Source organism: Mesoplodon bidens (assembly GCF_964165515.1).
Source record: "Mesoplodon bidens genome assembly, chromosome: 10".
Taxonomy (NCBI): domain Eukaryota; kingdom Metazoa; phylum Chordata; class Mammalia; order Artiodactyla; family Ziphiidae; genus Mesoplodon; species Mesoplodon bidens.
Window position 1 is genome coordinate 66,698,036 of NC_138172.1, and position 11,147 is coordinate 66,709,182.

The following is an 11,147-nucleotide window of genomic DNA, read 5'->3' on the forward strand; positions in this document are numbered from 1 at the left end:
TAAAGTATATTTGGACAAAGCACACAAAAACCATGCTCTTATCCTGCCTCAGATACGTAACCAAAAGTGGACTGTTTCTGCAAATCTGGTTACACTAAGAAAGCAGCAGCAGAACACAATTTAAAAAATAAGATGTCAGGGCTTCCCTGGTGGCGCAGTGCTTAAGAATCTGCCTGCCAAGTAGGGGACACAGGTTTGAGTCCTGGTCCGGGAAGATCCCACATGCCGCAGAACAACTAAGCCCACGCACCACAGCTACTGAACCTGCGCTCTAGAGCCAGTGAGCCACAACTACTGAAGCCCGCACGCCTACAGCCCGTGCTCCGCAACAAGAGAAGCCACCGCAATGAGCAGCCCGTGCACCGCAACAAAGAGTGGCCCCCGCTCTCTGCAACTAGAGAAAGCCCGCGCGCAACAACGAAGACCTAACACAGCCAAAAAAATAATAATAATAAACAAAAATATAAATTTTAAAAAATAATAAAATAAATGATAAGATGTCCAAAAAAAGGGAAAAAACCCACTCATGTTTGCTTTGCAATACTTTTGGTGCTTACACTTGAATATAGGTGTATCATTCAGTAATTTGTTTTTATTTCCAATTAAATCAGGAGGTTGCACTGTAATGACCTTTTTCTTTCAAGTCCTCCCATACACAGCTCTGGGTTGGCACTTTGTGGGGAGTGTTAGGAAGAGAGAGAAAAGAAGTTTAAGGCATGGTCTGTGAGAAGGAAAACAATCCAGTTTTCTTCCTTCTTGAGTAGGGAAAAACCTAGTTCTTCCCTGCTGTGTATTTCTTCCCTGTGAGTCTCCTTTACTACTCACACAGAATGCTTCACTTCTGGGACTTCCTTGGTGGCACAGAGGTTAAGAATCCGCCTGCCAATGCAGGTGACACGGGTTCGAGCCCTGGTCCGGGAAGATCCCACATGCCGCGGAGCAATTAAGCCCATGAGCCACAACTACTGAGCCTGTGGTCTAGAGCCCACAAGCCAGAACTGCTGAGCCCGCTCGCCTAGAGCCCGTGCTCCACAACAATAGAAGTCACCGCAATGAGAAGCCCATACACCACAGCGAAGAGTAGCCCCTGCTCACGGCAACTAAAGAAAGCCCGCGCGCAGCAACCAAGACCCAACACAGCCAAAAAAAAAAAAAAAAAAAAAAAGAATGCTTGACTTCTAAGACTTCTGATTACCAAATACGTGTGGGGTTTTCCACACCAAGCAAGTCTCTGCAACACTAGCTGGGTGTCCTACAACTTAACTCAATTTTGTCACTATCTACCCAGAGAAAGTGTCTACCTGAAGATCCCACAGATTAAGGGCTCAGTCCTACAGGACTGTCCCTCTCCCCCTTCAGATGCCAGTCACAAGCCCACGTGCTTCTGACCAACCAGCTATAGATCGGCAGTTCCAATCACCCCCCTCCTTGGGTTCCATTAATTTGCCAGAGCGGCTCACAGAACTCAGGGAACACTTGCTTACATTTACCAGCTTATTAAAGGATACAGATGAACAGCCAGATGAAGAGATACATAGGGTGAGGTCAGGAAGGATCCTGAAATGCAGGAGCTTCTGTTCCCATGGAGTTTGGGTACACCACCCTCCCAGTGTGGATGTGTTTGCCCACTGGAAGTTCACCAAACCCCACAGAGGCTTCATTACATAGGCATGATCAATCATTAACTCCATTTTCAGCTTATCTCCCTTCTCAAGAGAACGGGGGGCAGGGCTGAAAATTCCAAGCTTCTAATCACGGCTTGGTCTTTCCAGTGACCAGTCCTCATCCAGGAGCCATCCAGGTGCCCACCCAGAGTTGCCTCGTCAGAACAAAAGACACTCCTATCACCCAGGAAATTACAAGAGTTTCAGGAGCCCTGTGTCAGGAACAGAGGTCAAAGACCAATATTAGAATAAGAGGCACTCCTAGTGTTCTTGTCACTTAGGAAATTACAAGCGTTTAAGGAGCTCTATGCCAGGAACCGGGGACAGAGATCAATATATATTTTCTATTATCTCACAGCCTGTCTCAAGAAGAGCTGAAAAGCCACAATTCCACTCAGAATTCCACCTGCTCCCCATTCCACAGCTGGGGACAAAGGCACATGGCTAAAGCAAACAGCATCCTATCATATTTAGGCTCATACATTACCTTGAGAAGGAAGGTACTATGGCTTAATCAACTCTGAGTAGTCTAAACAATGGGAGTTCAGAAATCAGCAAACCCAGTCTGACTCAGACGACTGCTGAGCTGCTTTTCAGGAGCTTGAAGGCAACTAGCTTCCCCGTGACAGCACTCTCCTAACACATACAGCCCACTGCCAACACATCCCCAGCCTCGCAAGAACTGAACCTACACACACACACACACAAAACCACTCCATTCCCAGCAGTTCCCCACTCTAGAAGAATCCCTGGCATTTAAGGTAACCAAACCCTCAATAAAACTAGGTAAGTGTTGAAAAGTCAAACATACTCGAGTGGCCTGGGTTCAAATACATTTCTAGGAAAAATTGGCAAGCCTTTGTTCTATTAAACAAAAAATGTCCTCCAACCTTTTATTAGCAATACACTGCAGTACTAACTTTTATAAGCTAACTACCTGACTTGTGTGCAACAGCCTGCTACACACACACACACACACACACACACACACACACACACACACAACCTCTGAAAGAAGAACTGAGGGTGAGAAACGGGGTGGCTAGAGAAGACCGGTGGGAAGATTTACCTTTCACTCCATATCCTTTGTACCTTTTGAATTTTGTAGTGTGTTCCTATATATTACCTATTCAAGATAGTCTTTCTCGGGCTTCCCTGGTGGCGCAGTGGTTGAGAGTCCGCCTGCCAATGCAGGGGACACGGGTTCGTGCCCGGGTCCGGGAAGATGCCACATACCACGGAGCGGCTGGGCCCGTGAGCCATGGCCGCTGAGCCTGCGCGTCCGGAGCCTGTGCTCCGCAACAGGAGAGGCCACAACAGTGAGAGGCCCGCGTACCGCCAAAAAAAAAAAAAAAAAGATAGTCTTTCTGAGTAAACTACCCTAAAAAGAGTGTAAAGAAACTTTAGGGTCTCTACTTCGGGTCCTTTCAGACTTATCTCTTGAAAAGATTACAGTACTTTATTTTATCTCCACCTGGACATTACTTAAATACAGCTTTTTCTCATAAACTCTTTTACCATCCTATTCACTTTACACTTCATATTCAAAGGAAGGAAGGTGGTTTCACGGGAGGTTACTGGTTTGTTTGCTGGCTGGCTTTGCAGGACGGGGTAAAGGAGAGCCAGGAAAACTGGAAAGGTGACAAGGCCCCACAGGATCTGGTTCCCTCCCACCTCTCTAACATCTCCAGCTATACTGGCTGGCTTCCAGTTCTTCCTCCTTCCCAAGCTCATTCTCCACTTGGGGCCTCTGTAATTGCTCTTCCCTCTACCTTGCCTTTCAGAGACCACCCAATCAAAATTTGCCAATTCCCCCCCACCCCAATCTCAGTCACATCCTACACTTACTTTCTGCTCAGCACCCACCACTGCCTAAAATCATCAAGTTCACTGATATTTTTGCTCATTTACTGTCTCCTGGCATTTATATCAGATGCTTCACAAAAGCAATGACTTCCATTCCGCCTTGTTCATCACTGTGTCCCCAGAACAGTGTCAAACCTGGAAGTAGGCACTCAATAAAATTCTGTAGAACAAATGAGTAAATGAATGAATGAATATAAGAATAAACACTTTTCCCTATTCAAAGGATGAGGAAGCAAAGCCTTCAAGAAGGCTGGGAAAAACACTGTGAACACTCAAGCACCCATGTTACTTTAAGGCAGAAATTCTCAAGCTGGATTCAAGAAGTTTTCTTGGGTGTTGTGAGGATTTTACTCAGAAACTCAGATGCATATGTTTTATCACTAAATTTTAAGTTTGAACTTTATTTCCAAATTCAATTCTTTATTCTTCTTTTAACCGCATAACATCTTATTATCTTTTTTGCCTATGATGGTTTCTTTGTTCTGTTTCACGTTAACCACCATCAATCAAATGCTTTAGACTCAGCACCCATAAACTTTACATTGTGTTTCTTTTACTCTGACCTACATAAAGAACAAAGCAATAATGACAGGAAAATTTTATGAGCATCCCTATCAACCTTCATCTTCAAATTAATTACGTTAATATTAACTTTAGAATACCGATTTGACATACATTGTTGACTATGAACCACTACCAACAAGTCATTAAAACAGTATCTACTACTTGATTGTAGTCTGTTGGTGCATTTATTTACTTATTAATAAAAGGTTCCAGGCTATGAGCAAAATGAAAATCCTTTTCCCTCAGGTACTGCACCACTAGGGTTGGGGATCAGTACATTATATCAATTAGCCAACACAAATCCTGTGAGATGGCACAGACTCTCAAGTTCAGCATCTGAAAGAAATCCTATATGTCCTATGATGGGACGATCCAATAAGATTCTGAAAGTATTTACAACCGAATACACACATACTTTCGATAGGCTGATACTCAAGATTATCAGACACCCTGTCACTAAGACTGGAAATAAGAAAAGAACTGGGAGACTTCTCTGAAACCTATATACCAACACATTATTGGTAGACACTAGCATTCGGTATATTTTGGTTATTTTCAGTTCCTCCACTAGACTGCAAGCTTCTTGAAAGTAGGGACTATGTGTTCATTCACTCATTCACACAGCCAACAAATAATACTGAGCATCTACTACTGTTCTAAGCACTGAGGACACGGAAGTGAATAAAACAGACAAAAGAGACAAAAATTCCTATCCTCAGGGACTAGCTTGCATTCACTTGAGAGGAAACAGACAATATATAGATGAATACATAGCATGTCTTGACGGCGACAGGTGCTGCCAAGAAAAAAAAGCATAAGAGATGCACAATGGACTGGTGTTATCTTATACACGGTGATCATTAAAGACCTGTCTGATAAGGTGAAAATTAAACAAAGACCTCAAGTGAAGGAGCGAGCCATGCAGATAATATGGGGGAGAAACAGCACAGAAGCCAGTGGGCTGGAAGAGAGGGATGAGTAAGAGGGAGAGTGGGGAGAGATGAGGTCAGAGCTATGGCAGGGGACCAGACCATCCAGAGTGCTGAGGATCATGGTTAAGACTTTGGATTTACTGAGACAGAACACCACTGGAGTAGAGGAGTGACAGGACCTGACTTCTGTGTCAGAAGAATCACTCCACCAGCTGCAGCAGTGAAGACTAGAGGGGTAAGGGCAGAAGCAGGGAGACAAGTTAGGAAGACAAAGCAATAATCCAGGCAAGAGGCAATAATGGGTTAGGCTAAAATAGTACAGTGGAGGGACTTCCCTGGCGGTCCAGTGGTTAGGACGCCACGCTTCCACTGCAGGCGGCACGGGTTCCATCCCTGGTTGGGGAACTAAGACCCCGGAAGCCATGCAGCCAAAAAAGAAAAAAAAGTGTGCTGAAGGAATGAATAAACAAATGCATTCTTGAACAAGAGCCCTTCCTTTTTGTACTATTTTATGAAGAAGAATATAGACTGCTTCACACCCAGTATATACATAACACTCTGTTTATTGAGAAATGAGAATCACCCACACCCAAAAGCAAAAGATTAGGGCAAGGAGTGGAAAAGAAGAATGAAGACTGCAGTACAATTTCAGACCAGAATTCACATCTTGGGAAGTAGGCAGAAAAGGAGGTAATGGGAAAAACATCTGACTAACCCGTATTTATTAGGCAGACACAAGGGAAAGGGTGTGTGTGTGTGTGTGTGTGTGTGTGTGTGCGCGTGCACACGCACGCACACAAAGCCTCAGAAAAGATTTAGAGAAATGAGGATCAGAAATGTCCAGTCAGATGACTGGATCCATGCACACATGGTGATCCTAGAACAATGTAATACTGTACACGACCAAGATATGCTGAAAAATGACTCCCCAACCAGCCTGGGATCGACTAGAAACCCTTCGTCATGGTTTTCGCCCCTGGGATTGCCACCTGAGCCTTACTCCCCACTCTAGAGCCCGGGGGAAGGTATAGTCGGCAGGGACGTCCTTCCACCTGCTCCTCTGGGGCATTTTTACTGACACTCAGGCCACCAGAGACTCCACTCACTGAGGAGCTTCGATGTCAATCATCTTCTCATCCAACCTAGTGAGCTCAAGGATCTGAGAAAATGAGAACCAGGAGCCCCATGCCAAGAGATGCAGGGCTCCTGATGGAAAAGCTCAACAAGCAAAACTAAGACCTTTAAGGACACTTTTGTCCTTTCCTTTTAAAAACAGTTTTAATGCACAGGGAAATCTAACTGAGATGATCCTATCAGTACTCACTTTTCTCCCTCAGTAAACACAGACCCCTTAGGAGCAACTTCAACTTTCCCAGGCACTGTGATGCCATCCAATGTATAGTCAGTATCACCAGCCTTTCTAAGAGTACTGCACATTGCTAGATACTCCAACTGTCTAAAATGCCTGTGTTACACTCCCCTACCCCCAGTCCGGAGAGGGCACACAGAGTACAAGCAATCCCACCCCTAGTATCTCTCACTTTCTGTAAGCACGGAGGCTCCAAAGAAGGAAAGGAATGGGGGAAGAGGGAAAATTTCACTGGAAGTGCTTTAGGAAGGCCCAAGGTGAATGACATGACAAAGATAAATGTCGTATCACCCAACTTAGTTTCTATGAAGAAAAAAAAAACCTGGGACTTCCCTCGTGGCACAGTGGTTAAGACTCCACGCTCCCAATGCAGGGGGCCCGGGTTCGATACCTGGTCCAGGAACTAGATCCCACATGCATGCCACGGCTAAGAATTCACATGCCACAACTAAGGAGCCCACCTGCCGCAACTAAGACCCGACGCAACCAAATAAATAAATATTTAAAAACAAAGAAAAATCTGAAAACATTCATGAAGTTATCTATGTGCAGAGTCCTTCTAGACTTTTAAAACTCCCTCCCTCTCCATCTATTTCAGTATACTAATCCATATTAATTGAGCAGCATTTTTTTTCAGTGACTTGAAATTATTCCAAAGCATTTGAAATACTTTTCACAAAACCATTCCAAAGCATTTGAAATACTTCTCACAAAACCATTCTTTTTGAACTCAAATTTCACCAGCTGACGTCATATTTAATTACACTGCATAACTACAATAACAAGTACAATGAACATAAACAGATATACGGATAAATATAACTGATTCTTTGTAAGCACATGACTGGCTGGGAGGCCACATGCTCCGGGGCCAGTCAGGCCCAGCAGCTCACAGAGTAAAAGCAAGTGTTCAGGGCACCAAGTGGTTAAAACAGAGGCTGGGCAAGAGACTGTACACAGTTCATCAGGTTCAAAGCACTGTAAGAAATGTTAGTTGGACTTCCCTGATGGCACAGTGGTTAAGAACCCACCTGCCAATGCAGGGGACACGGGTTCGAGCCCTGGCCCGGGAAGATCCCACATGCTGCGGAGCAACTAAGCCCGTGCACCACAACTACTGAGCCTGCGCTCTAGAGCCCGCAAGCCACAACTACTGAAGCCTGCGTGCCTAGAGCCCGTGCTCTGCAATAAGAGAAGCCACCGCAATGAGAAGCCCATGCACCACAACGAAGAGTAGCCCCCACTCGCCACAACTAGAGAAAGCCCGCGCGCAGCAACAGAGCCAACACAGCCAAAAATAAATAAATAAACTTATTTAAAAAAAAAAGAAAAGAAATGTTAGTTATCAGGATTGCCCCAACCTAAAGATATTAATTTATCAAAATGTGTCACCATAATTAGTAAAACGTCTAAGGAGGGGGATTTTCCTGCTGTTGATGCTTGCTTATCAACAGGAAAAGCAGCCAGAGGTTTGAAGGAAAGGGAACTCATTTTCATCATGTTGTTTAGTCTGTCCCACTAGCCTCTAAGCTCCCTCACTGTCTGTCTCCTTTTAACTGTATCACAGAACCTGACACTTGGTGAGTGCTCAACAAACTTGCTCAGTAAATTTGCTGGATATGTTCACACACCCTAACCTGAATCAGTATTATAGCTGCTATCACTGCTGGCCTATAAATAAAATTTTCTGGGGCTGGAAAAATGGAATGTTAGAAGGTTTGACTCATGGTCTGTTATCTGCTAATACTTTCCATCTCTTTTTCTTTACATTGTAAGTACGTTTCCTGACACTGGTTAACTAAATTTATAAATCAGGGTCCTATTCATACTTACGTTATTGTTGTATTAATGCTAATAGTATTCTGTAACGTATTCTATCTTGATTAAAGCCATTAGTGCTCATTAACAAATAAAATTGGGTTGAATGTCCTATTGAGTTTGAATTTCACATGCCCACAATGTGTGGCAGCTAATACTTCCAGTTTCTAGCACTACTATTGAGAACATAAAAGTTCTCCGGGAACTAACAAATTACTTCCCTTCCAACATAATTATATAATCTGAGAGTTGAATGGCACCCTAGAGATTATTTTGTGGTCCAAAATCCCTCCCAATTAAGGGAGGATAACTACTCAACTTTTGGGGGCAGGGAGGGATGTAAATCTTTAAATCCCACATTACAGAATGCTGCACCTATACAGCATTCTGTATAGAACACACAAAAGAGCCTATACAATAGGCTCTTAATACATATTTGCTTAACTGAACAAATCTAAAATAGGTTCCATTTCATTATTTTCTCATTCTTCCTAGGTTTTAGCTGTAACATCTACTGAATCTGAATGAAAGATATGCATCAATCTTCTGCTCATTAACCAATGTTCAAAAAGAAATTCAGTAAACTCCATGATCAGTCAAATGTTTTAACACTGATGCTGCTTGTACCAGTACATAATAAAACTTTAACAGAAAATGGAAAATCAAGTCTTTATTACTTTGCTTATGATCTATAAAGGGTTTCCAACTTACCCAAAATACTCACGTGTTCTCAATTTCTAGTATGATTTTTTTTAACAAAGTCTTGCATCATTCATACAAGTAAATTATACACCCTTCTACTTATAATTGGGGTGCTCACAGATTTAACCATAGTGTTATAGTAAGACATGTTATTATGCTAATTAGTTTTCCCTCCAGTTAACAGCCTGTCATCTCATCTGATTTCCCATAATATGATATGACAATAAAGAGAACAAAGCCTCTGGAGCAGTAAACATCGCCAATAATTTTACTTTACTCAAGCATATATTCCAAAACAAGTACCTAATTTACAGCAAGGCCCTGCGTAACAGGCTATTACAATGCATGTGTTTTGAGGACTTTTACAATATATTCTAGGACAAAAGTATACATTTCCATATGCAGTTTCCTACTGTTTTGCTGAACGGGAACACACAAAATCTCTCAACAGCACAATTACAGTGCTTTTAACTTTTTTTTTTCAGGCAATAAATTCCCACTTCCTCCTAAATATCTTTGGACAGCAACTCTGGCAACCCATCTGTGTCTTTCATCACAACTTCTTTTCATAACTAACGGGTCAAGTTCTTTTCTCCCCATTTCAACACGATGTACTGTACTTGCAGCCCTGCCACGATAGCCCACTGCTGAATGCCGGAATACAGCATATTGAATTTCACTGTCCTTTATTGTTTCCAGTTTAACTGCCATTTTACCACCGTACACATGAGAGAAACGCGTTCCCACAGGCATCTTATGAATTTCCAAAGCAGCTATTCTGTGAGGATTTACAAAACATTTGCCTTCTCTGAATTCCCTTTATCACCACAGAAACGGCTGTGAGGAGCTGAGATTTTTTTAAGTACCCTATGCAAAAAGAAACTGATTTTAAGCATTTCTATTCTGCAAGCAAATTTAATCCTAAAGGCCTTCCTATAGGGCAGTAGAGGAATGTCAGGGCAAAGATCTTAAATACCGCTTTTGGCCTTCCCAATTAAAATGAAAAATTTTCAACACACTAAGATTATCTATCAAATGTCCTTTCTTCTCAGGCTACATCCTAAGGGCTACCCAGAGCAGTGTAAAATGAACAACTGGCTTTGGCTTTTGCACAACGCCCTAAATCTTCCTAAGACACCCCCACTCCGGCTCACAGACGCACATAATCCCTCGGCAAACCCCCAACCTGCCAATGAAGTGGACTCTTTCTCTGTCACAAAGGGCCGGCCCGCGCCTCGTGAACGGAGGCCTCTACACACATGTGCTGGGCTGACAAGTGCGGAGCTGCCCTTTCTGGATCCAAAGCTGCAGGCCTGGACCGAAAGCCACACGCTCTTCCCACCCACTCACTGCCTTCTACCCGCCGCCACTCTCCCCAGTGACAGGCAGCCCGCTCCGAAGTGCCCCAGCCGCCCGCCCGGCCCGTGCCGCATGGCCACGCTCAGACCCACTTCCCCTCCGCCCACCGTCCTCTTTCCTTCCTCCTCTTCCTCGCCTCAGGAAATTCCGTCGGAACTTCATTGGGTCCGAGAGGAGCGGCCCAACCCGAGGCCCGGGCAAACCCTCTCCAGCGGCCGCGCCCCCCGCGCCTCGGCCCGAGGCGGCCACCGACCCCGGGGACCCCAGGCCCGCCCGGCCCGGCGCCTCACCTCCTCCTCACTCTCGCTACGGAAACACAGGCACGCGGCCCGCTTCTTGTAGCCATCGCCGTCATAGGTGCGGGTCTGGTTCGACTTGAGCTTCATCATCCTCCGGGCCCGGATGGGGGTGAGGTGCGGGTCGCGGGAGTCAAGGGTGGGGAGTCCGCTCCAGACGGCCGCGCGCGCGCGCGCCCCCGGCTCGGCCAAGGGAAGCAGGGAAGGGGTGCCGCTTCTCCGCTACACGGCTCCGCCGCTGGCCCGCCGCGGCCGCCTCATTTCCCCCGGCCCAGGCCCCGCGCCGTCGCCGTCACGGCTGCCGTCGCCGCTGCCGCCACGGCCGCCGCCCCCTCTGCCGCCGCCACCCCGGACGACGACTGCGTCGCCATCTTGGGCGCGCTGCGTCAAGGGCGTAAAGCCGCGCCGGCCTACCGGACGGCCGCGCGCTCGCAGCGCAGGCCGCGTTCGGGAATCGCGCCCTCCCATTCCGCGCGGCGTAAACGAGCGTATGGAATGAGAGGGCCGCGCGACTGGAGGTGGCCTCTACGCCAATAGCGTAGAGGTGGGGACGGTGAGGCGCGTTGGGAGACAGCCG

General features: G+C 45.6%; 1 protein-coding gene across 2 annotated transcripts in view; it reads right to left on the minus strand.

Moving 5' to 3' along the window:
- The window catches only part of LOC308623218 (diphosphoinositol polyphosphate phosphohydrolase 1), a 96,386-nt gene extending 85,499 nt beyond the window's left edge, over window positions 1–10,887 (minus strand). The window contains exon 1 of one of the 2 annotated variants that reach the window (XM_081245293.1): window positions 10,565–10,887. In XM_081245293.1, coding sequence (XP_081101419.1) covers window positions 10,565–10,663 — 99 coding nt within the window. In that variant the 5' untranslated portion in view covers window positions 10,664–10,887. The remainder of the gene's footprint in view (window positions 1–10,564) is intronic. The other variant, XM_081245294.1, reaches the window with a different exon arrangement.
- Window positions 10,888–11,147: the final 260 nt, after the last annotated feature.